Source organism: Aquarana catesbeiana, linkage group LG07 (genome assembly GCF_042186555.1).
Source record: "Aquarana catesbeiana isolate 2022-GZ linkage group LG07, ASM4218655v1, whole genome shotgun sequence".
Taxonomy (NCBI): domain Eukaryota; kingdom Metazoa; phylum Chordata; class Amphibia; order Anura; family Ranidae; genus Aquarana; species Aquarana catesbeiana.
Window position 1 is genome coordinate 97658644 of NC_133330.1, and position 27316 is coordinate 97685959.

A 27316-nucleotide genomic window follows, 5' to 3' on the forward strand; every position below is an offset into this window, starting at 1 on the left:
GAGGATGGCAAACGAAAAAGCAGCCACGAGGGCCTCATTGTTCCAAGGAACCTCTGCTGCCAGAGTAGGGAACTCAATGGCATAGTCGGCAACAGTTCTCGTACTCTGTTTGATGGACATGAGGCACTTGGCAGCAGAAGTGGAGCGTGCGGGAACATCAAATACCCTTTTAAAGGAGGCCACAAACTCAGGGTAACTCAAGACAACAGGTTTTTGCATCTCCCATAGAGGGTTAGCCAAGGCCAAAGCTCTCTCTGTCCGTGGAAAAAGCCTGGGGCAGCATCTAAAAGTATATCTCAACTTGGTTGAGAAACCCTCTGCATTGAACTGGATTGCCCCCAAATCGCTGGGGAAGCGGGGTGGAACCAGACATATCTCTTTTAGAGGTAGTACTCAAGGCGGGTGCCTCCACAGAGACTGGAGCAGCAGCAGGGACGACCTGCAACTCAGGTTGTACTGGAGCAGCCACAGTGGGGGATTCCAGGTGAGCCGTGCGACTCAGGAACGTTTGTAACGCAATGGTAAACTGATCGATGCGGTGATCTTGCTCATCCAATCTGGAGAAAATATTACCAGCAAGTGGATTGACTGTATCTTCTGAATTCATGGCCTTCGCCTACTGTCAGAAACCATGAACCAGACCGAGACAGAAGTACAGTTAAATCACACTTGTTTATTAATAAAAATAAAAAGGTAAATAGAGTAAGCGTAGTCAAGCATAGCCAGAGTCCAGTAACCGGATTGGGTGGTCAGCCAAGCCAGAGTTCAGTAACCAGATCGGGTAATCAGCCAGGCCTGAAGTCAGGGATCCAAGTAGAGTAACAGCAAGCAGGATAAGGAGCCAGAAGGGATGTCAGCAAAGCCAGTGTTTAAACAGGAACGCAGGAGATGGTTTCTTGTGATGTGACCAAGACGAAGGCAGGAAGGAAGTGAGCTGGACTTCTTTACGAAGGCGGGACTGATGAGCAGATCCACAACAGCTGGTTAACTGTGGAGAGAGAAGAGAGCTGGCAATTAGCCAACAGCTGAGTGGCCAGCTCAGAGTAGGAAGGGCTGAGCCATCCCTGACAGTAAAGCAACAATTCTTTTCTTCAGACCCTCAGAGAGTTCTTTCCCATGAGGTGCCATGTTGAACTTCCAGTGACCAGTATGAGAGAGTCAGAGTGATAACACCAAATCTAACACACCTGCTCCCCATTCACACCTGAGACCTTGTAACACTAATGAGTCACATGACACCGGGGAGGGAAAATGGCTAATTGGGCCCAATGTGGACATTTTCACTTAGGGGTGTACTCACTTTTGTTGCCAGTGGTTTAGACATTAATGGCTGTGTGTTGAGTTATTTTGAGGGGACAGCAAATTTACACTGTTATACAAACTGTACACTCACTACTTTACAGTATAGCAAAGTGTCATTTCTTCAGTGTTGTCACATGAAAAGATATAATAAAAGATTTACAAAAACGTGAGGGGTGTACTCACTTTTGTGAGATACTGTATACACACAAATGCTTTGCCTTTCATTTCTATTTTAAACTGAATGGGTTGTTTTACATGGTGAGGGTTTACGAGGAGGGGAGAGCTGGGAGAACAGCTGCTCTATAGTAACTTGACAAAGGGACCTGGCCTTGAAACACATTGTTGCCATGATTATGGCCTGACTTTACGTGTTGGTGAGCTGTCCATTGAGTGGGTCTCTCCAGCTGTTGGTTCCCGGCGGTGCGATTGGTGTAGGCAGCCTCCTTCCCATCTGCTGCTCTGTGGCTAGATCAATCATTGGAATGTAACTGTTTTTTGGAACTGTGAAATAGATAGGTTTACTTCCGCTTTAAAGTGAAAGTTAACTTCCATGCATGACTTTTACCTATAGATAAGCCTATAATAAGGCTTACCTATAGGTAGTGTAAATATCCAGCGTCCAACGTTTAGGAGATTTTTACTATATATGCAGCCAGTGACATCACTAGTGCGTGCGCTCTGAAGAAACGGCAACCCGTGCCGTTCCTTCAGAGCCCTGTGCTGTGACCGGCGGCTCCTGTGCTCATGCGCGGGAATGATGTCATCGCGGCTCCGGCTGATCACAGAGCCGAAGCTTGGGTAAAGATGGAAGCGGCCTTAAGCTCTGACATTTTGGTGCGGTGAGGCTTAGCTTTAAGGTAAGTTTAACATAATGTGCTAATATGCCATGCATACTAGCTCATTATGGGTTTACAACTGCTTTAATGGTTTCTTCCGCTTTAAAGCGGTTGTATACCCCACTTTCACTTTTTTACCTACAGGTAGGCCTGTAGGTAAAATTAATATCTCCTAAACCTGCACGGTTTAGGAGATATTCACCTTGCATGCAGCCGCTGTTGTTTTTTTTGCATGCGGGCATACAACCGATTTAACGGTTTTTGTAGGAAGTGCACTAATATGGCTACTATCACCTCAAGCATGATGAAAGGTATTGTTAGGAGAGTAACTGAACTTATTTTAAAGCAAATTGCTTTGCTATCTGCTTCCTATTGTTGCTCAAGTCTTTGTTTTCTAATTGAAAGGAAGCTGAATAAAAAGAAAAAACTCCAAAGAACCATCAGAGCAACCAAACACTCAATGGACAGGGAAAAGTCTGCAAACGTGACGAATGCGGAAGTTTTGCGGTCCAAGGTCTCGTCAAGTCTTTCAACTCCACCCATACCCGGAACTAATTCACCAATCGCAGAGCAATTCGCAGCCGAGGTTTGAAACGCACGAGAAGCCACATCCTCTCCAATCAGCGAAGAGAATCTGAGACATTGGGTTGGTGCTAGTAAAGTGTTAGGAGCTGTGACGTCACGCAGCTGGCGAAACGTTGGGGGGCTGTAAGTGGTGTGGAAGCGGAGGAAGGATGTGAAGTGGTCGTTGCTTTCGGATCTGCTGAATGAGGTAATGTGTGCTGCAGATGGAGGGAGATCTCCGCACACCTCCCTGGTGGTCAATGGAGACCTGTGCTCTCTGACTCAGAGTGGCATATTCCCAGCAGGCCATGTACTCCTCCTAACTTACAGTGAGGTCTAAGCACGGTACGGGCCAGGGGGACCTTCCCATAGTGGTGTGAGTGTTCGGGCAGCCATGGGGCCCTCAGCAGCCAAGACAGTAAATGTGGAGGACTGCTCCTGTCCCTGGTCCCCCCTGAAGGAGGTCTCCTTGGTGCTCTGGGCTACATTCACCTCTCAGAGAACTTTCTACAGAAGCCTTTTGTTAACCACATTTTTGATTTGTGTTTGAGCCATGTGCACTCACAAGTCTAACCATTTCACTTTAATGATCTCATTATTCTCCAAATATAATCCATACACATCCACTACTCAATGGCCCTGTCATCTATGAAATTGGTTCCTTCTGTGTAGATCTAGCTCCTTGTAAGGTCCCCCTTTCCCCCCTCGCTTCCCCTTGGAATGAGCAGTACAGGTTAGTTGTGGTCCTGTGCACTGCTCTGTGCACACTACAAATCCCATAGTCCATCTCAGAGCGAGCAAGAGAGGGTGGCTACGTCCCTACATATAGTGGGTGCATGAATGTAGCCACCCTCTAACAGGAAGTCACAGCAAAAAAAGAATTTGGAGGAGGCCAAGAGCTATAGAAGGTATTTTTTTTTAGTTAAAGCAGAGCTCCACCCGGTTCTGTGTTTATTAAAAGTCAGCTACACTTTTTGTAGTTGCTGATTTTTAATAAACGCACACTCACCTGTCCCATGGTCCAGCAATGCGGGAACTCAAAGCCTCGCTTCTCTCCCTGCGGCGCTGGCATTACTACTGTGGGCACCCGGCTGTGACAGCTTGTGGCTTCATAACCAGATGCTCATTGTGCATGCGCGAGTCCTGAATGGCCGTGTAATCTTCTGGGACCTGTGACGTGTCCCAGAAGAATGCAGGGAGGGAGTGGAGTCGCCACCTAGGTGGCCCGAGGGGAAGTGGGAGCTGGGTACCTGTCAAAACTATGTGGCATGTCAGGGGGTAAGAAGTACTTAAAGCTGAAGTTCCACTTTTGGGTACAGCGCCACTTTAAAGTAGTAGTAAAGTCTTGTTTGTTATTTTTATAGAAAAAAAAAATGTTATACTTGCACAGAGCAGCCCCGGTCCTCCTCTTCTCGGGTCCCTCTTCTGTAATCCTGCTCCCTCCCTCCTGTCCCGTGCCCCCACAGCAAGCAGCTTGCTATGGGGGCACCCGAGTCACAGCTCCGTGTGTCCATTCAGACATGGACCCCAAACCCGGTCCGCCCCCTCGCTGCCCTGATTGGCTAACTGATTTTGATTGATAAGCACGGGAGCCAATGGCGCCGCTGCTGTGTCTCAGCCAATCAGGAAGAGAGTCCCGGACAGCCAAGACACTCGTGGACATCGCTGGAGAGAGAGGGGGCTCAGGTAAGTAATAAGGGGGTGCTGGGGAGGCTGCTACACACAGAAGAGTTTTTATCTTAATGCATAGAATGCATTAAGATAAAAAAAATCTGCCTTTACAACCCTCTTTAAAGCCCAAATCTGGGCATCATTTTTTATTTTTTGTCATGTTAACTGCTAGTTTTGTGTAGGGGTGAACACAGAGCCTATACTCACCTGATCCTTCAATCCCCTGGAAAATGGCACACCCCCACATCCAGCAGTGGAAAGTTGCTGACGTCTTCATGTCCAGAGTCTATGAGCATGATGATGTCAGGAACAGTCCACCGCCCAAGAGTGCTGGAGGGGGGGCAGGAGCCGAAGGGAGAATCGGGGGATTAGGTAAGTATATCTCCGCTCTACGATCCCCTAGACAAATACGAGCAGTTAACCCATGCAGTGCGGGCACAGCCTCACTGCATGGGGGGGGGGATGCCCAGAGTTCAGCTTTAACATGTCTCTTTATTGTGTACTGTGAATATATGTTTGTCCTGCTTTTCCTTGAGATTCGTTCTGCTGCAACATACATACAGTACCTACATGTTGCTAAAAGATGGCTAGCTCTTATGCCCTGTACACACGGTCAGCCATTGATCGGACATTCCGACAACAAAATCCATGGATTTTTTCCGACGGATGTTGGCTCAAACTTGTCTTGCATACACACGGTCACACAAAGTTGTCAGAAAATCCGATCGCTCTAAACGCGGTGACGTAAAACACGTACATCGGGACTATAAACGGGGCAGTAGCCAATGGCTTTGTGCGTCGGATTTGTGTACACACAATCGGAATTTCCAACAACAGATTTTGTTGTCGGAAAATTTTATAGCAAGCTCTCAAACTTTGTGTGTCGGAAATTCCAATGGAAAATGTGTGATGGAGCCTACACACGGTCGGAATTTCCGTCAACAAGGTCCTATCACACATTTTCCATTGGAAAATCCGACTGTGTGTACAGGGCATTACTGTTCACCATCACAGGAATGAGCTCTTTCTCTGATTCAATCCCCCTCGCATGCACTTTCTCCCTCCTGATGTAGTAGTTCTGAGCTTGGCGTTTGAGAGCTCGCTCCTGTGGTCGCGAAGGTAAACAGTAACAGCTAATGCCTAGTACACACAATTAAGGCTTCACAAATTTGCCTCTTACCCCAGGAGCCAACTAATAAAGTTAGGAGCCAGTTTTTTTTAGCGTAGTGTGGGTTGTCAGCACTTGGTGCAAGGCAAGTAATTTGCGCCCCCAAACTTACTTGCAGCAGAGCAGCCAGCTGATAACCCCAACGTAACGCTACAGAGCTAAAGTGTGTTTTTTTTGTTTGTTTTTAAAGGGTATTTCCACCTTCACCAAAAAAAATAAAAATATATATATATATATATATATATATATATATATATATATATATATATATGACCCTCCTGACAGCCTCCTCACTGCTGCCATCCCCAGTGCACTTATCTGTCTTAGGTAACATCATCTGCTGCCCGTGCATCTCTGTACACTTGAAACATTTTGTACACAACCCAGGAAGTTGTGTAGGAGCATAATCTTTGCAAGGGCTCACCCACAAAAATTAACAGGGCAGTTTAATTCCTGCTGCGGCATGTGTACACCTTTGACCGCTGCCTCAGCAGCTAAAGGGGGTAGGGATTGGGAGTGGTAATTCTGCGAATCAACCACAGAGTTTTATTTCCCCCCCCCAAACTTTATGTGTACACGGTCCCTAAGGGTGCTGCTGCCAAATGCAATTAGGGGCTCATTCTCAAGTGCAGCAGGTACTGCTGTTCCTCTGAAAAGTGATCCCAGTGTGTTTGCTGGGTGGCGAGGAGGCGGCATGCTGCCTCCTCACTACCTGATTTAAACCCATGATTTCCATGCAATACACGCGATTGCAACATGGTGGTATGGCAATTAGAGGTTTAAATCAGTTGTGAGGAGGCGACACTATGCCCAGTGATCTTTGGCTTTTTCCATGTTGTTCAGGTAGATCTCCACCTCTTTAAGGTTGCCAACCCCGGGTTTCGAGTACATGCAGTGTGAACAAGCCCAAAAACTTTGTTACATTTCTGATCTTGTAGGATGAGGATCATATTGTGCCTAATTTTTCTTTTATTTATTACAGGGTTAAGGAACCCTACTTGCTTTCATATACTAATAGAAGTGACTGAAAAGATTTCCAGTGATTTCGTTGGCTCCAAGACTGTGGTGGTATGGAGGAAAAAGAAAGATGTGGAGAGCTTTCCATCATCTAATTAAAGAATAAATTATCAGCATCCCTCTCCTTATTGTGGACTGCTAAGAAAGGCTCAGGTTATTAGTCACTGTGATAGAGCCCACACACCCCCCCCTGCAGGGAAGCATGGCATATCACATAAACGTACATGATTACTAGGACCTCCAGTGTGCAGCCACTTTAGAGGACATTTCTAAGACTAAACGCAAAGCTGCAGTTCTATCCTAACATTGGTTCTCAGCCATGAGTTGTGTACCGTGGAAAGGAGATAAGGCAAAAAACTGTGGTGAGTTTCAGGAACCTTTTCCAACACAAATTTACCACGAGAAACAGCGACGGGAACTGTGTGCTCTCCATGCCTTGAATAATGTCTTCCAGGATGCTGGAGCGTTCACTCGCGAAGCCCTTCAGGAGATATTCCAGAGGTGAGAAGAGATCTAGTCTAATAATGGAATTCACTGTGGTCTGTTTTGTAGAACTTGGATTGCCTGTAGTTTATATATAGCTGAATACATATTACTATGAATCCTATATACAGAATGAGCTCACTTTTAACTAGAACAAATGAGAGGTGAAAATGTTGCTCATTTTCGTTAACCACTTGCTTACTGGGCACTTAAACCCCCCTCCTGCCCAGACCAATTTTCAGCTTTCAGCGCTGACGCAGTTTGAATAACAATTGCGCAGTCATACAACACTGTACCCAAATGAAATTTTTATCATTTTTTTTCACACAAATAGAGCTTTCTTTTGGTGGTATTTAATCACAGCTGGGGTTTTTATTTTTTTATTTTTTGTTAAACAAACAAAAAAAGATGAAAAAGTTTCATAGTTTGTTATAAAATTTTGCAAACAGGTAATTTTTCTCCTTCATTGATATGCGTTGATGAGGCGGCACTGATAGGCTGCACTGATGGGCACAGATAAGGCGGCACTGATGTGGAGCACTGTTGATGATGACTGTGGGCACTGATGGGTGGCACTGGTAGGTGGCTGCTAGGTGGCACAGGTGGGCACTGAGGAGCTGGTGGCAGCTCTCCGTGATCGGGACTGATGTCCCTCTCACGACCACTGGTGATCGGCTTTTTTTTTTCTCCTCACGCTGTCAGAAAAAAAATTAGCCGATTACTGGCTCTGTTTACATCACGTGATCAGCTGTCAATGGCTGACAGCTGATCACGTGGTAAGGGGTCGGGATCACAAAGCAGGCTGCTTGGGTACGGGAGGACGTCAAGACGCCCTCCCGGCAAAGTAGGCGGGTCCGTGCTGTAGCCGCAATTCGGCTATAGCGCGGATCTGAAGAAGTTAATTAAGTTTTGGTTTTGTAACATGGAACTTGCATTAACCCTGTCATGCATGAATTATGAAAGCCACACTCAGGATTTCTTTCCTCAGCCTTTTTATTGCTCTTTGGGCATGAAAAGAAAAAATAGAACTTCATTTTTTTTTAACATTCATTTTCCAAGGCGTTCTTCACATATACACTTGAGTGAACTGCATGCATTTTAACAATATCAAAGTGAAAGTTAAAAGAGAAGTATGGGTGTGGTGGGTTTTTTTTTCTTTTCTTTTTTTTATAGAATTATACTGAGCACCGAGCAATCAAACACTGCCGGTCACTCGGTTCTCACAGCTCTGCAAGCAGAGAGCTGCTGACTGTCAGTCACAGCTCTCTGCTCTGCTCCCTCCTCGCTCAGTGTAGAGCCGTCCAGCAGCTGTAAAGCGTTCTCATGCGTGTTGGAAAGAGGAGGCAGCAGGGAAGCCTGTATTCACTGCGGCACACACAAGGCTGATGGTGTCAGTGTAGAGAAGGGGGTGGTAATGCGTTTCGGAGCACGTGCGGCTCCTTCGTCAGAAGGTCTGAGGTGCCTTTCTTTTCTTTTTTTAGATCTTCAGATTTGCTTCCCCTCTAACCAAAGTGCTGCCAGAAGTGCCATCTCATCACTATCATCCCTCTGACCAGCTACCCACCTCCACCAGAGCGCCCTTATCACCTCTCTGGAGGGGGGCCTGGGCTGCCAGCTCAGGCTCTCAGCGGCCCGCTTAGACGCTGAGCCGGGTGTCGGTCCAGGGATCTGGTGGATCCCGACTCCATGGTCGTGATGAAGCGTTGCCTGGACCAACTTCTGTGACGTCATCAGAGCGGGCTTCGGCCCGATCTCTGCTGAAAATGGGTCACAGGAGTGCAAAACGAACTGCACTCCTGTGATCCATAGGAGAAGTATATCCAAACGAGCTTGGCTGTACTTCTCTAAGTTTCATGGAAAAAATACAAATATGGTCCTTCTGCAGGTTTAACAACTTGCCTACCGGGCCAATTCTGACATTTCTCTCCAGCATTTTTGTTTTTTTTTGCTAGAAAATTACTTATAACCCCCAAACATTATCTATTTTTTATTTAAGCAGACACCCTACAGAATAAATTGGTTGGTGTTGCAACCTTTTTTTTTTTATGTCACATGGTATTTGTGCAGAGGTTTTTCAAGCGAAGTGTTTTTTTTTTTTTTCTGGTCAGCCACGTGAACTGTTGGATCGTTTCCCATGCTCGCCAGTAAAAACAGTAAGCCCAAGAAAAACCGGCGAGTGTGAAAAAAAATACTGGGATTATAACTGATAGCTTTAGTCATAACCCTGGTAAGCCACTTGCAACCAAATGAGAAAAAAAAAATTGACCAAAGCTATCAGCCATAATCCCAGTTTTTTTTTTTTTTTTTTTTTTTTTCTTTTCACACTACTGTTTTTACTGGCGAGCATGGGAAACGATCAAATAGTTCACGTGGCTGACCAGGGATCAGATTGACTCTGATCACCTCTATGAGAGAGTCTCTCTCTCTCTCTCTCTCTCTCTCTCTCTCTCGATCTCTCTCTCTCTCGATCTCTCTCTCTCTCGATCTCTCGATCTCTCGATCTCTCTCGATCTCTCTCGATCTCTCGATCTCTCGATCTCTCTCTCTCTCTCTCGATCTCTCTCGATCTCTCTCGATCTCTCTCTCTCTCGATCTCTCTCTCTCTCGATCTCTCTCTCTCTCAGATCTCTCTCTCTCTCAGATCTCTCTCTCTCTCAGATCTCTCTCTCTCTCAGATCTCTCTGTCTCTCAGATCTCTCTGTCTCCCAGATCTTTCCATAAAGAGAACCTGTCATCCCATGTAAACATCCCTTGTAATAGAAATAAAAGTCATTTTTTAAAAAATTAGAGGGACAGTGTAAAAAAAAACAAAAAAATGTATTGAAGCGAACGCATACATAATTCGTACATGCATATGTACACTGTGTTTGCACCACACATGTGAGGCATCATTGTGAGTGTTGGAGCAAGAGAAATAATTCTAGCGCTAGACCTTCTCTGTAATGCTAAACAGGTAACCTGTAAACATTTTTAAAGCATTACCTATGGAGATTTTTAAGTATCATAGTTTGTCGCCATTCCCAGAGCATGCACATTTTTAAAGCGTGACATGTTGGGTATCTATTTACTCTGTGTAACATCATCTTCTATATTTTACCAAAAACTTGAATATATGTTGTGATGTTTTATTTTTAATTTTTTTGCATTAGAATTAAAGTGTCATTTCTGTTTTCCTAAACAATTGCATTTAAAAAAATGCTGCACAAATACAGTGACATAAATTGCAACAATCGCCATTTTATTCTCTAGGATCTCTATATAGGATCTATACATACACACATATATAATGTTTGGAATTTTTTTGCAAAAATGCAGATTTTTACTTGTAAACAAAAAGTGCCAAAAAGGCTTGGTCTTTAAGTGGTTAAAGGGGTTGTAAACCCTCAGTTTTTCACCTTAATGCATTCTATTCTATTAAATGGTTGTCCATTTTATAGTGACCGCTATGCATGAAAGGATTAAAAAGCAAAAAAAAAAAACCTGCAGCTCCTTTTCTGAGTTGTATAAACCAGCCTCTGTGGTTTTATTTACTAAAGGCAAATCCACTTTGCACTACAAGTGCACTTGGAAGTGCGGTCACTGTAAATCTGAGGGGGACATGCAAGGAAAATAAAAAACAGCATTTTTGCTTGCACATGATTGGATGATAAAATCAGCAGAGCTTCCTCTTGTTTCAGATCTTCCCCTCAGATCTACAGTGACTGCAGATCCAAGTGCACTCATGTGCAAAGTGGATTTGCCTTTAGTAAATCAACCTCTCTGCCTTCTAGGTCCACTCAAAACTCATAATCATCTTTGAGCATCCTAGGTTTTCTTTTAAGGAGTTGGTGGAGCTATAAATCTTAAAATGTGAACCTTCTTGTCAGACCACAATCTATTTCTATCTCATGATGTGCTTTCCTTTCGGGTTAAAAACATTGTATGAAGCTGTCAGGTGATCAGCTTGTTATATTTTTCTTTTTTGTTCATTCACAATTCTAATTGTACCTGTAAACAGGTTATCTTTTGTTAGTTCTTTTCGTGTGTTTTTTATTTCAATCCAGATTTTTGATTTCTGTGTGTGTAGGTTCTGTAAACACTGAAGAATTAAGGGGTTAGTCCACTTTTTTAATGACATTTGCCAAAAACATCCCTATACGTTACTGCATCCTCAGTACTACAACATGCAGTCTTCCTTTAAAGCGGGGGTCCACCTATCTATCGTTTTTTTTTTTTTTAGTTCATTCACAAACTTTTCTTCTCAGCATTACATACTCACATATTGTGTGTAATATGTCCGCCTGTGTCAGATTTCGTCGGAAAGAATAACTTATATTATTCACTGCAGGCGGTTTCCATCTTCATTGTGGGCATTTGAAGCCCACAAGCATTTATTTCCTGGATGTGGTGAATGCTGTGCTCCCAGCATTCACCGCTCGTTCCCGCACATGCTCAGTGGCATCCTGGGAAGCCTGAGACTAGCTCCCAGGAGTCTGGGAGAGGCTAGAAACACGCCTACTCCCACGGGAGGAGAACCAGGAAGTGCAAAGAAGAATAGAAAAATAAAAGGTAATTACGGCGATTTAAATTTTTTTAAACGGCATGTCAGCATCTAGGCAAGGAAGAGAATATATACAGATATTGTTCAAAATTTGGGTGGAACCCCGCTTTAAGTAGAATAATGTTTGCTTTTCAAGATGCTTACTCCATTGCCCTGTAGATGGCAGGACATTTGTGGTTGGATGCATGGCCCCAGCAACTCGTGAACAAGCACTCTGCTTTTTTCCCTACTTATGCATGCGCAGTCCCCTTTCTCTTGCAGCTCGATGTTCCATGAGAGTGAAAGAGCAGGCTGTGCAAGCATGTATATGGAACGAAGCCAAGCTGATACTACCCATGCATGTGAAGTCGTCTCTCTCTCTCTCTCTCTCTCCCTCTCCCTCTCCCTCTCCCTCTCCCTCTCCCTCTCCCTCTCCCTCTCCCTCTCCCTCTCCCTCTCCCTCTCCCTCTCCCTCTCCCTCTCCCTCTCCCTCTCCCTCTCCCTCTCCCTCTCCAGTAAAGTTAGCCTAATTCAGTTCAGACACTGAGTTTAGAGTAATTTCAAGCACCAAACGCTTCTAAATGCGGCAACATGCGTTTAGCCGCATTTTGTTTACAGGCGTTTTTCATTTTTGGCTATTTGAGAAAAAAAAATTGTTGTTTTTTTCAAATGCTTCTAAACGTGGCATGTAAACACGGCAAAATGGATGTTTTAAACATGGGTTACTATCTATCAAGTTAAATCGTTCAGGAGAGGTTGTAAAAACATCCCGTGTACATTAAGCCTTAGGTTTGCGTTTGCTTCTGCTCGTGATCTCAGCGGGAGGGGGCCCTTTACATTTTACTTTTTATTTTTACACTGTCTTTTAAAAAAAAAACAAAAACATTTTGTCATAAGCGGCAGATACGACCAGAGGGAGGGGGGCCCTATCCCACCACAGGTAAAAGTGATCTTGCAGTGAATCCACTGCTGAAACCTCTTTTATCTGAAAGCCGACCGCCCGCTGAAGGAGAGGATACCGGGGTTATGGCAGCTAGCTGCTGCCATAACGGTGTTCCTCTTCAAACAGCCACCGTATAATGACGGCAGGTGGTCGGTAAGTGGTTAAAGTGATTGTAAAGTCTCTTTTTAAAGAAAAAGTAAAATAAAAATAACAAACGCGTTATACCCCCTCCGTGCAGTTGGTTTTGCACAGAGCAGCCCAGATCCCCCTCCTTCTTGGGCCCTTCTTTGCTGCTCCTGGCCCCTCCCTCCTGCTGAGTGCCCCCACAGCCAGCAGCTTTCTATGGGGGGGCACCCGAGCCAAGTCTCAGCTCCGTTTATCCATTCAGACACGGAGCCCTGGCTCCACCCCCTCTCTCCCCTGATCAGCTGACTGACTTTGACAGCTGTGGGAGCCAATGGCGCTGCTGCTGAGTCTGAGCCAATCGGGAGGAGTGTCCCAGGTGGCTTAGATACTCGTGGACATTGCTGGAGAGAGAAGAGGCTCAGGTAAGTAGTTAGGGGGGTGCTGGGGGGGGTTGCTATGCACAAGTTTTTTTTTTTTTTTTTTTTTTTTTTTTTTTTTTTAATCTTAATGCATAAAATGCATTAAGATAAAAAAGTGTGATGGAAAGATAAAACTGCGCTATTTTGAAAAAAAATTGGAAAAGCTAGAGCAGCTACATACAAATGTGACTAAAATTTATAAACGTGAGGTGAATGAAAATGTAGCGCTGGTGTGGGCTGTGTGAAACAGCTACATGGTCTAAAAAATATATTATTAATAAATGAAAAAAACATGTGGATAAACATATAGGGAATCTAGACACGTAAGTCTTATTGAGTGATAAAACACAAGTGAATCAAAGATTAGGGGTGAATCTCAAATGAAAAGTAATAGTAGTGACAACAAAAAGTCCGTCAGATGATGGACAACTTCCTGTTTTTGATTGTTCACGTGAAATGTTGAATGTTTTGGCAACTAGTGTCCCCAAAAGATGAAGGTTGTGAAAAAACGGAGTCCGTCAGTTAGTGGACATCTTCATGTGGGCAATCGGAGACATCAAATATAATGTTGACAGCAGATGTCACAAAAAAGGAATAAAATGGGTACTCTTACTGGAACATGTGGATCCGGATGTCAGCGACACTGGATCGAACAGGCATGGATAGGAGCAGCACAAGGTATCTTGGGATGATCAGCAAGGAAACTGGAGCGGGCTCAGGTGTCTTCAGAAGGCAATATCCATCCAATATGATCACCACAGACGGAACAAGCAGGTTGCCTAGTTGCCGAAACATTCACATTTCCTGTGTTTGATTGTTCACATGAAGTTGTCCATAATCTGACTGACTTTTTGTTGTCACTACTATTACTTTTCATTTGAGATTCACCCCTAATCTTTTTGATTCACTTGTGTTTTATCACTCAATAAGACTTACGTGTCTAGATTCCCTATATGTTTATCCACATGTTTTTTTATTTATTAATAATATATTTTTTAGACCATGTAGCTGTTTCACACAGCCCACACCAGCGCTACATTTTCATTCACCACCCATTAAGATAAAAAAGCCTTCTGCCTCTACAACCCCTTTAAAGATGAACTAACACTTGAAATTTTAACATGTTACAACCAAATTAAAAAATGAATAAACATTTTTTGCCCTCTTTAATCCTCCAATGTTTTGTGTGTGTTCCCAAAGAAGAAATCAGGCAAACAAATGTTTGGACTCAAACATGTGTAAGCATATTAAAGCCCAGCTCTTGTTTGGGCATCTTAAGAAACTCTGGCTTTCCATTATTTTTCTTTTTCTCTGTCACCAGTAATTCTCACACTGGTATTTTAAAATCCACTCTAAAACACTAAACTAGACTCAAATGAAAGTAAACACCTCATATTCATGCACATGTGAACAGGCACCTACAGTTTTGGGATTTTTAAAAAGGGAAAAAAGAACCCTCTCTGTATGGGGAAAAAATAATTGCCTGTTGTGATGCCCACTCTTCTTATCTTCACTGATTTGAAGAGAACAGCCTGTTGGCAGTCCCCTTATTTAGGCTGTGGCTCAAGTTTCCGACCACTACATCTCTGAGTGCTGTAGTGACAGAAGGGTCAGAGGCTGGAGCCACAGGATGCAAAGGGGACACTGGCATCCAATAAATGACCCATCCCTGGAATGGGGAGAGAAGGTAGGACACACAAGCCACCTGAGAGGTGAGTTCTTCTCTTGTGGGGTACCAGTATTTGGGTGTTTTAGCGACTTGATCATGTCCCTTTTGAAGGGCTTGTTCACATGGCTTGGGGAAGCAGTATTAAATGGTTTGTAAAGGTAGGTGTTTTTTTTGTTTTGTTTTTTAATCTTAATGCATTCTATGCATTAAGATGAAAAGCCTTATGTGTGTAGCAGCTGCCCTCAGCCCCCCTAATACCTGAGCCCCATCTCTATTCGGTAATGTCCAGGAGTCCCTCGGCTGTCCAGGACTCTCCCCCCTGATTGGCTGAGACACAGCAGTAGTGCCATTTGCTCCCACTGCTGTCATCAAAGTCTGTTTGCCAATCAGGAGAGAGAGGGGGCAGGGCCGAACCGTAGCTCCGTGTCTGAATGGATACATAGAGCTGCAGCGCGGCTCAGGTGCCCCTATAGCAAGCTGCTTGCTGTGAGGGCACACAACAGGAGGGAGGGGCCGGGAGCAGCAAAGAGGGACCCGATAAGAGGTTCCAGCCCCTCCAGTGAGAAACCAACTGCACAGAGGAGGTAAGTATAACATGTTATTAAAAAAAAAAAGAGAGAGACTTTTACAATCACTTTTAACCTAAAACCAAAAATGTAATATATTGCAGCCTACCAAGCATTAGATGTGGTGGCTACATCAGTTTTCTTTTCTTTAGTTTTTTTTTTTTTTTTGCCCTTTGTTTTCACCTGGTGATCTGGCAGTAACACACCACTTGTATTAGTGAGACAAAAGTTTGGAGCAATGAGCACAGGCGGCACAGCAGATGGGCAGCATTGTCAGTCTGGAGGGAGGGGAGTGTTAAATGTGCTAGCAGCTTTAGATACCCTAACAAATTGAAGCCAAACTCCAGTTCACTCTTTATAAGCAGTTATTGCAAACAGGTTTATTTTCCTTTTTGGGATAAAGGTTTTGCATGAATAAATTGAAGTGATAACAAAGGCAGATTAAAAAAAGAATAAGAAACCTGTCAAAATTACGTTCTCAGGTTCCCCGACGGTGCTTCTGGCCCCTCTCTCTTGCCAAGTGCTCCCATAGTAAGCAGCTTGCTATGGGGGCACCCGAGCAGGCTTGTTTCCAAGCTGCTGCTCTGTGTGTCCATTCACGCATGGAACACAGCTCGCCGACCCCCCCCCCCCCCCCCCCCCAAATTTTCATTGGCTCACTGGCTGTGATTGACAGTAGCAGGAGCTGATGACCTGGGGGTCCCCAAGGGCTCCCCTTTTTTATTTTGCATGGTTTTCCTCATTTCCTGGTTTGGCTATGGGACAGAGAGTGACCATCTGTGTCTCCCCATGGGCTATGGGACATGGGCCATATATGTCTTCCCAGTGGGACACAGATGGTCAAAAAAAAACGAGAGGTGTTCTAACCCTTCCTTACGCTATCCAAAATGAAGAAAAAAAATGTGCCTATAATTCGACTTTTAATACTGCTTTGAAACCTTTCCCAAATGCTTTGCATAGACTTTCCAATTTAGGACGAATGTTTTAGTACACATTCACATTTGAAACAAGAGTTTTCCGGGGGGTGTGGCCTGGAGAGCGATGGAGTAGGTCGTGGATTGTGAGAGCTCCGCTTGCTGACTATCCTGATCGCTAAACTTGTGGATATATTTCCCTGCTTAGCCTCCACTGGGTCTCGGGGTTCTGACTGAACTTTTCCCCAGCCAAGAGAAACACAGAGACTGCTAATCAGCTAACGAAATAACGCTGGCAAGACAAGAACCAGCAGGCCAAAAATGGAGCTGACACCTGCTCTGACTCAGAACACTTGCAGAATACTATTACGGCTAAGCTTGATGAAGTTACAATCGACATCTCACTTATCCGCCAGGATCTCTCCAAGCTGAAGGACAGGGTTACCGAGACCGAAACCCGCATCGGTAGAGCGGAGGACATCCTGCATCAATTACGGCATACCACTGAAGGGGTGCAGGGGTAAATACAGCAACTGCATGCACACCAAGATGACCTGGAGAATCACCTTCGTCGATGCAACCTCCGGCTCAATGGGCTCCCCGAGAAGGCAGAAGGGAATGACCTGGCAGAATTCCTTGAGGATCTCCGGAAATCTTGCGCTAGAATGGGCACACTGCATTCCGGCAAGACCTCCCCCACAGGTAGCATCCCCTCGTACATTTATAGCCAAATTTTGTTAACTTTCGGGACAGGGATAGAATTCTACGTCTCGCTAGAGAAAAAGGCAACATCCCTGTGGGAAATGTTCACGTTGCAGTTTCAAGATGTCAAACGCCGCTGCACCTCAAGTACGTCATGCTGTTCCCAGCCAGGCTGCGGGTGGAAGAGGGCGGTCAGGTACAATTCTTCAAGGACCCAGCCATGGCCTCTGCGTGGCTGGTTCAACGCGGACGCCCTGCTTAGCTGCCTGATTGCTCCTGTGCCTTTGTGAGTACAGCTTGTATGATCACCTACCATTTTTCTTTCCTGTGTTGGAGTCCAAATCTTTGTTGAAAATGCAACTTATTCACAGGGAGGGGAAAATCTGTGCATCGAATTGACTCGAATCCCTCCATATGCTTACCCATCTGCATAAAAAACTGGCACACTCCTGGTGTTTCTGCTCCCTCAATACCTGCTGTGTCCAGAGAAGACCCTGATGACAGGCAATTTCTACTCCACTACTCTGTTTTGATGCAAGTGATCCCCACGGAAGGAATTTTGTGGGGGACTGACCTCCCTCCATTACCTTAACATACGCTGTAGAGTCGCCCCCATAGTAATGCTTTTTTTCTTTTTCCCTATAATGGGGTTTAGCTTTCAGTTCCTGTTAGTAACTTTTGATTCACGTTCAGGAATTTTAAGTCATGTACCTCCAGCCAGCTCAGCCTGCTGGATGACCGTTCACCTGTTTGATTTTGGGGATTGTATGCTCTCACCAGGTTGGGGGGTGAGGAGCTGGGAGGGTTAGGGAATGCTCGATCAACACGACTGAGCTACGGGTTGATTTTTTTTTTTTTTTTTTTTCCCCATTTTATGTTCCACAATTGGATTGCACATAAGGATTTATGTTGGTACATTAAATATTGCGTGGTACAATGCATACTGTTAAAGGTTTCTATCTGCAGCCCTGCTACTGCCCTTCTGGTCTGATTGACTAATATCCTTTCACATAGTGCCCATATATCCAATGACCTCTGTTAAATTTCTTACATGGAATGTGCGGGGGGGGGGGGATGGGTGCGCAACAAAGTTAAGCGTACAGCTGCCCTCAAATTCCTTAAATCACAAAAAGCAGACGTTATGGTCCTGGTAGAGACCCATGGTTTGGGACACTTACAAGCTGCCCTAAAACGCCCCTGGATAGGATGGGCCTATCATAGTACATACACAAATCTGTCTAGAGGGGTCTCTATCCTCATTGCTAAATCTACTCCTTTCGAGCTGATTTCCTTACTGTTGGACCGGCAGGGCAGATATCTTTTCCTACATGCTGCACTGGGTGGGTCTCCCCTTTTGATACTGGCTTATGTCCCACCTCCATACAGCTCGGAAGTAGTTAGGAAGTAGCCTTTATGGCTCAGTGCCTGACATTCCCAGCTGTGTGGATGGGCAATTTTAACATGACCATGATCCCTGCTCTGGATCGTCCAGTACAGGCTTAGGCACATGCCACTGTACCGCAGCATACCCGTTTGTACCGCACACTGACTGAATTCACACTGATTGATGTTTGGAGGTACCAAAACCCTACCACTAGAGCATATACATGTCACTCTACTAGTCACAACACAATGTCTCAAAGATTTGTTTTTTGTCTCCAAGGCACTTCTGCTCAAAGTGACAGGGACGGGCCTTGCTCCTACAGCCTTATCTGACCACTCCCCCTGCTGGATGACGGCTTCACTACTAGTGTCGTCCTCCACTCCCATGTGGAGACTCAATCCCTATTGGCTGTCTATACTGCCTGAACGCAATACTTTAGCTAGGGAAATTCAGTTTTTGTTTGATAATATCAGGACTCTTCTACATATGCTATAGTGTGGGATTAATTTAAAATACACGCGCGTAGGATCATATCCACAATAATAAATGGGCTCAAATGTTCATCCAAGCTTATACTACAGCTGTCATCGGACAAATTACAAGAACTAGAGAGGGTGTTCAATACCCACCCCTCTCCTGAAAATCTTGATAGAGTTAAGAAACAAGCCCGCATGATCATACAGCTGTATACAAAGGCCAGACAGCACCTCTTCTTTTGTAAACAGCGAGTATTTGAGCATGGGAAACTGTTGGCGGACCTAGCCCACTTGGACGATAAACCGACAGTGGTCGTTTCCCTAATGGATTCAGATGGCACTACCCTCACTGACCCCCCCCCAACCAAGTTACAGCCAAATTCTAAAGTCTTTTTTTTTTTTTTTTAAGTAACCTGTATACCTCACAGTGTACGCAGGCCCAACAAGCCATTAGAGAATACCTATACAATCCCCACCTTAATGCTGCACAACTCACAATGCTATAAGCGCCTATAACTATCAGTGACATACAGATGCCCTGTCCCAACTAGCCAAATCCAAAGCACCAGGTCTTGATGGATTACCCCTAGAATTTTACACTGCCTTTTCAGAAATGCTCATTCCCAAACTGAAGGCCCTGTACCAATTTTATATTTGCTCAGGGAATACTTCCATCCTCAATGCAGGAAGCTCAAATCATAGTTCTCCCTAAACAGGGTAAGGATCCCCACTACCCTGAATCATAGCGCTCTATCTCCTTGTTGCAAGTCGACATAAAAATACTGGCCAAAATTCTCATCTTTTAAATAGTCATACTCTCACTAGTCCACCCCGACCAAACCGGATTTATGCCGCGGAAAAACACTGCTATGAACATCAGGCGATTGTTCATGAACATTCAGGCCTCTCATGAAAACTCTGGAACTCGGGTGGTGGCGGCTTTAGATACAGCCAAGGCCTTCGACTCAGTCGAATGACAGTACCTCTCGGAATGCCTTCATAGATTTGGATTCGGGCCTAACTTTATTAAATGGATACAGCTCCTATACCAGTCACCTAAAGCCCGGGTGTACGTCAATGAGTGGCTATCTGATCAATTCCCCCTTGAAAGGGGCACACGTCAGGGCTGCCCCCTTTCCCCTCTACTGTATGCCCTGGCGGCCGAACCACTGGCCATTGCCATCAGGGCAGAGACAAAAATATCAGGCCTTCAAATAGGTACCTCGCTAGAAAAAATAGGCTTATACGTAGACCACACCATTCTTTATTTAGCTAACCATGGACCATCCTTTTTGATTAAAGAAAAAAAAAATGTATTTTATAAAATTATTCTCATTATACATATCATTCGTGCATTTTGTTCAATAAAACATTACACATAAAATATACATGCCTATTCCTGCACTCATGCACTATTCTGTGTCGTTCTTGTGCATTTACTTCTATATCATATCACTCTATCTTCTCTTCCCTCCCCCCCCCCCCCCCCCCCCCCCTAATCTCATGGTTACATCCATCACCTGTGTCTCCTAATATTTATTCACCACATTCGTTTTTCCCCTTTATTCCCCCGCAGGTGCTCTCTCCTGTCTAGATTCAATCTCTACTCCTCCAGGCCATTCTTTTCCTCTCCTCTCTGCCCTTCCCTCTCCTACTCCACCCCCCTGGCTCTACATCTGAAGTCTTTCCACTACCAGTTGATGTGGTGCTAAATCCACATCCCCCAACCATGATTGCCATATAGTATCAAATTTACCCTTTTCTCTCCTATGACTATATGTCAATCGCTCTCTAGGAAGTAGAGAATTTACATAAGAGATCCACTGCTTCCCCGTGGGTACCGCTGGAGCCATCCAGTATTTTGCAATAAGTTTTCTAGCTAGATACATCAATCTAGTTAACATGTAGTACATTCCTCTTGGGAACGTTTCTGCATCTATAGCTCCAAGCAGGTACAATACCGGGTTTAGGGGGATAGGAACTTGCGTTAGTCTAGTAATACACTGAGAAACTTCTTCCCAGTACCTGTGTAGTTTTGGACACCTCCAAATTAGGTGTATAAAGTCCCCCTTATATATTCTACATTTGGGACACAGAGGGGAGTCTCTTCCTCCCCATTTATATAGCTGCACTGGTGTTCTATAAGCCCTATGCAAAATAAATAATTGTGACAATCTATGGGATGCGGATACCGATAACGCTGGAATAGATTCAAGTGCCATTTCCCACTGGTTTTCATCTATCTCCCCTATGTCTTCCACCCTCTTTTTTCGACACTTTAACGAGGCATGGTCCTGAACTGAGGACAACAATTCCCTATAAATTTTTTATGTTAATCCTTTCCTAGTGTCTGCTATCAGGACTTCTCTCAACAAAGATGATGTTGATACTATCAGAGGGTGCTTTGTTTGTTGTGCCTGCAAGGCATGTCGAAGTTGAAGATATTGATAAAAGCTTCTGGGGTTTAACTGAAATTCCCTACATAGTTGTTCATATGTCTTTAACGCCTCCCCCTCATATAGTTGTGCAGAGAACCAGATCCCCCTTTCTTTCCATGGGGTAAAACCTTGCAATTCTTGTACCTCTGGGTATCTTTTATTGTGCCATATCGGAGTAAAGGGGAGTACGCCCGTTATTTTCAGTGCTTCCTGGATCTCCCCCCATACCCTTTTAAGAAGGATGCTCGTAGGTTCTGACCCATTCATGCTTGGCAAATCCATCTCCATATGGGAGGCCGCCTTTAGTGCAGGATCTAATATGGTCACCAATTTACATATAGGATCCTCATTTCCTTCCCGCCCCCACCCTGCCATCTGCTGTAGTTGTGAGGCCAAAAAATACCTTTTGGGATGAGGTACTGCCAGTCCTCCTCTATCCTTTCCATATTGAAATGTGGCTAAACTGATCCTAGCTGTCTTTTTTTTTTTTTTTCCCCATATTAGTTCCCTCATCAGTGCGTTGATTTGCTTGAACCATTTGTTTGAAATCCACATTGGTGAATTGTGGTAGACATAAAGTTGCTGTGGGGCCCATACCATTTTTATTAAATTTGCCCATCCTATTACTGATAGTGGAAGCTTACACCAGCTGTTACATTTCACTTTCTGTCTGACCAACAGTGGACCCAGATTTAGCTGAAGGTACTCAGCCGGATCTGGGGATACCACCACTCCCAAATATTTGAAGCTGTTGACTATAACTATTTGTTCCGCCCCCTCTGGCAACTGTTCCTTCATCTGATCTATGGGCATTAAAGTTGATTTTGACCAGTTGATGGTAAAGCCTGAAAAGCTTCCTTAATCCCCTATTATCTCCATCACTACTCGCAATGAGGCGGCTATATTGCCTAAATATATAAGCGCATCATCTGCATATAAAGATATCTTTTCTTCCCACTGGCCTCTGCGGAACCCTACCACCTCTGGTGAATCGCGGATCAGTATGGCTTAAGGCTCTACCGCCAGGGCAAACAGTAATGGAGACAATGGGCATCCCTGTCGGGTACCTCTATATAACTGAAATGGAGAGGAAAGGTTATTGTTGATATGCAGTCTGGCTCTAGGCTTGGAGTAAAGCACCTTTTTATCCATGCTATAAATTTATTCCCTACTCCAAATCTCTCCAGTATTTCCAGGAGGTAGGGCCACTCCACACTATCAAACGCCTTTGTGGTGTCCAGTGACAGAATGGCCCTACCCCCCGGATTATCCACCGAAACCTGTAGATTCATATATAATCTCCTTATGTTGTCGGCCGTGGAGCGAGTGGGTATAAAGCCAGACTGATCACAATGAACCAGCTTACCAATTACTTGAGAGAGCCTCTTAGCCAGGACTCTGGCAATAAGCTTGACATCCGGGTTCAATAAGGATATTGGACAATAGGAGTCCGCTAGAAGCCTATCTTTTCCTGGTTTTAGGAGTACTGTTATTTATTGCCTCTTGCATGCTATCTGGTAGGCTGCCCACTTCCTCTGCCTCCGTTAATGCCTGCAGTAGGGGTGTTAGGAGGTCCTCTCTATAATGGCAGTATACCTCCACCGGTATCCCATCTGGGCCTGGGGATTTATGGTGTGTTGCCCCCTCTAATGCCTCTGTCAGTTCTGCCAATGTAATTGGAAAATTCAACATTTCCCTGTCCGCCTCAGATATCCCTGGAAACGAGTAGGCTTGTAAAAACCGCGCCAAATCAGATGGAGTATAACTAGTTTTAGAGGAGTATAAATCTTTATAGAACCACTGGAAGTTATTTAGAATGTCCGAACTAAGGGTCTGCTTCTCCCCGGATTCTGTCCTCACAGCTGAGATATTAGTGGATTCCCTCTGCTCTCTGGCTATGAGAGCAAGAAGACGGCCAGTGTTTTCCCCCTCTTCAAAATAGCTCTGTTGCTGAAAATATCTCCTCTTCTCCGCTGTGGACATCAAAACCGAATTTATACATTGCTTGTGCCTCCCTCCAGGAGTCATGGTTAGATTGGGATGGATCAGCTATTAGGGCCTGTTCTCTTTCTTTCACTTCATCCTGTACCTTACTCTCCCATTCCCTGGGCCGAGTTTTGATTCCCACAATCTCTCTAATAAGGCATCCCCTTAAGAATGCCTTAAGTGTATCCCATACTACTGCTGCACTGGCAGATCCCCTATTAAAATTCAAAAATACCCGCAGTGCCCCCCTCGTTCTGTCTATGGACGGGAGCAGGGATAACCAAAAGAGGTTCACTTTCCACAATGGGTGATTCGATGTTCCAGTAATATCCAAGCGTACCCAAAATGGCGTGTGGTCAGATAGTATGTGCGGCTCATAGGCCGAATCTACCACCCGTTGCATAAGTGCCTCATTCCCTAAACCTAGGTCAATACGGGAGAGTCCGTCATGTGTTGCAGAGTAGCATGAATAACATCTGTCCTCTTCGTGTCTCTCTCGCCAGACATCACGGAGTCCCAGTTCCAGAAGTAAGGAGGCAAAAGCCGTCTTACCAGCTGTCTGTCTCACCACTCTGGATATCAAGGACATTCTATCCTGGGAATTATCCAGGGTATTATTATAGTCTCCCAGTGCCAATACCGGAACATCCGGGTGTAGGGCCATAAATTGCACTAAACGTCTAAGAGGGTCTGTTGAGAATGGCAGAGGAATATAAATTGAAGCAATAATACATACTAGTCCATTAAGTTTGCGGAGCAGGAGAACACATTTTCCCTCCTTGTCCACCCTCTGTTGAATGCACTCAAAACAGACATCATTGGAAACCATTACACTAACTCCCCTCGAATATGAGTACATAGAATGGAACTGTATTGGATATTTCCGTGAGTACAGAAGGTGGATAGAGTCGGGACGCATATGCGTTTCTTGTAGAAAATTATCTGGGGTTTCATTTTGTCAAAATATTTGAATATTGCACTTCTCTTATTCCTATCCCCCAATCTCCTCACGTTCCATGTCATTAATAATGTATACCTTTTCTTCACGTTAATCATTGAGAGAGACAAACCAGGAACTGTGCTAAGTAAAACCAAAAATAAGAACAAAGAGAGTAAGTCAAGACAAGTCAAGAAGGAAAAAGAAAAAAGGAGAAACCCCCCAAAAACCAAAAAAGGGGATCTGGTTAGTCTCTAGTCTCTTGTCCCGCTGTGTTCCTTGGTGCTTTCCTGTTGTCCTCCAGCCACCTTTCGACGCTCGTTGGGGAATCAAAAAAGTGTATACCGTTCGTTGTAGATACCCTCATGTGGGCGGGGTACAGCAGTGCATACTCCATCCTGTTTTGCTGTAATGTACGTTTAATCTGCATAAAGGCCGCTCGCCGCTTCTGAAGGTCTGGGGAAAAGTCCTGGTAAAATGAAATTTTTTTTTTTTTCCCTCCTATAGAGTATTTCTTTCATTGCTCTAGCCTTCCGGAGCAGTGTCACTTTGTCTCTATAGTTAAACATTTTTATAAGTAAGGGTCTTGAATACTCACTTCCCTGACGGGGTTTAAAGGGGACTCGATGGGCATGCTCAATGCCAAAAAAAAGGGGAAAAAGATGCAGCCCCAAACGTCTCCTTAAACCACCGCTCCAGGAATTCTATGGGATCCAATCCCTTGCTCCGTTCAGGCATGCCTATTACTCTTACGTTACCTCTGCGATTCCTATTTTCTAGTTCATCTATTTTGGCGGCCTGATTGTCTATTTGTTTCTTCATTTCAGTTTTTAACTTGTCTGAGGGGGAATAACGTGTCTTCGACTGTGCTTAGTCTTTCCTCCAGGGCTGTTGTTCTTTCCACTGTCTCTTTCAACCTGCCTCCCACCACTTCCAATTCCTCTTTGATGCCTTTCAACTGGGTATCCAAGCCAGTAATTGATTCCTTACATGCATTTATAGCATGTAAAAGGTCCCTCATTGTAGGCTCTCCCTCTCCTCTTCTAGGGTCTCCCTCCATTTTCGCCTCGGCTATATTGGGGGGCTTTATTGTCGCAGTTTCAACAATTGTAATGTCTGATTTTCCCACCCCTTGCTCTTTTGTACTTAGTGCTACTACCGGGCTCACCGATGCTGATGCCTGGCCACTACCTTGGCTTTTCCTGACCGCCGAGGTCCCTATTTGAACTAGTTGTTGGGATTTTGCTGGTGAGAGGGAGGTTCAGGCAAATCTCTCTAGCTTTGTTGCTGCCGCTGCTGCTGCTGTCGCTGCCGTTGCAGCTGCGGCCTTCGCTTGGCTTGTCTGGCTCTTTGAGCGTGTAACCTGAGCTCCATCTTGTTGTGTCTGGTGCTGGTTTGCTTTTTCCTCCGTTCCCCATTTCCCAACCATAATAAGATATCGGGGAAAAAAAAAAAAAAGGGAAAAAAAGGGGGTGGGGGTGGGGTACGGAGAGACTAAGACAGATTTTTCACCTGTCGCCCAGTGCTGCAACACCAGTTTTCAGTAATTAATCCTCCAAGTCTCAACCTCTCTATATTGTTTATTTTGCAATTAGGACTGTCCCATACTACTGTTTCTATTGCTGTTGAGGTTTATCCCATAAACCAGCTCCCTTTCAGTCTCCCACCCTGATTTGGGAGCTGTCTTTGGGTTTTAGGTACAGCATCCTTAACACTGGCATTAGCAGTTTCTCTTTTTGGTATACCACTAAATCAGCACATCCAGTATTTACTTAGCAGACTCAGTTCAGTTCAGGTTATCAGCTTGAGTATGAGTGAAAAGTCAGATATGGCAGGAAAGGAGAAAAGGAAGGGCTTTCACCTGCATCCAGCGTCCGCGTCCTCGTCCTCAAAGCCAAGATTCATAGCGTCACAACTTTCTGTCAGCCACACACAGCCTTGTACACCGCCACTGTTACTGCTGGAGCCGGTTTCTTCACAGACTGCTGGCAGGCAAGGGGGGGGGCCTCTCACACCGCCCCTACAATCTCTTCCACAGAGCCTGCACTAGCGCCAGGTGTGTACAGGGACTCGGGTCCCATAGAAGCTATTCCGCTCGGCTGCTCACATCCCTGGCCGGCCGGCCGGCCGGCCTGCATGTCCTCGGTCGGCATCTTAGCTGGTCAGAGCAGAGGGAGAGGGAGCCGCACACACGTCCTCTCACTTTCCCATCCGGTCGCGCCCCCCCCTGTGACTTCATCCAAATACATGTCTCCAAACTTAAACCCCCTCAAATACTTCAACCATGGACCATCTTTACAAAGAGCACTGGAGGTTCTCTGGATTGCGCATTAACTGGGATAAATCCCAAATTCTTCCCTTTGGACCAAATCCCTCCACCCCCCATACATCCTCAATTACCTTTAGCTAGAGTATCAACAATTAAATATTTAGGAGTGGTGGTTACAGGGAGTCTTGGGGATTATATTCCTCTTAACATAGAACCTTTATTTACCTTGATTAAAGCTAAAACACAAGCATGGGCTAGATTACCATTGGGAGTAATGGGGCGTATAAGTTTAATGAAGATTCTATATATGATGTGCCATGCCCCTCTCTATATCCCCCTAAAATTCTTTAAGAAGATGGAATCTATTTTGAACTCTCTTGTTTGTGGACATAGTAGACACAAATTAGCTTGGTCTATCCTTAAAAATCCTCCCTCCCGGATTTACAAGATTATTACTTTCAATTGTCCCATTTTTATTATTTCAACACAACTGAGCTACAGCCTTATAGATCTCTGTTTTGCACTGGCTCCGGCCATCCAGCCTATGCTCCTATTCAAACCATTCTACGAGGGGGACAAACAAATCAACGATCCCCCCCCAGTATAATGAGGGGATGCTTATACATCGAGTATGGGGATTAACCTTAAAAAGACACAACATTGGTCAGATCCACACCCACACCCCTTTATGGCTCAACGGCCACATGCCGGAACTGTGCACCATCCCGGACCCTACAATTTGGCCCACATATGGCGTGATCTACCTACACCAAGTCATGACCACTTCAGGGCCTAAAACGCTCCAGTCACTTAAAGACTAATTTTCCCTTCCAAACCACCTACTATTCAAATATTCACAGCTTCGCCATGCGCTACAGACCCAGTTTGCGGGTCTCGCTGCCTCACTAGATACCCCCACCTGTCTTG

The 27316-nt window shown here is 44.9% G+C and overlaps 1 protein-coding gene across 1 annotated transcript in view; it reads left to right on the forward strand.

Annotated features, from left to right (window-relative positions):
- Window positions 1–2750: 2750 nt before the first annotated feature.
- The window catches only part of JOSD1 (Josephin domain containing 1), a 44041-nt gene continuing 19475 nt past the window's right edge, over window positions 2751–27316 (forward strand). The window contains exons 1-2 of the mRNA XM_073592523.1: window positions 2751–2910; window positions 6524–7059. Coding sequence (XP_073448624.1) covers window positions 6878–7059 — 182 coding nt within the window. The 5' untranslated portion in view covers window positions 2751–2910; window positions 6524–6877. The remainder of the gene's footprint in view (window positions 2911–6523; window positions 7060–27316) is intronic.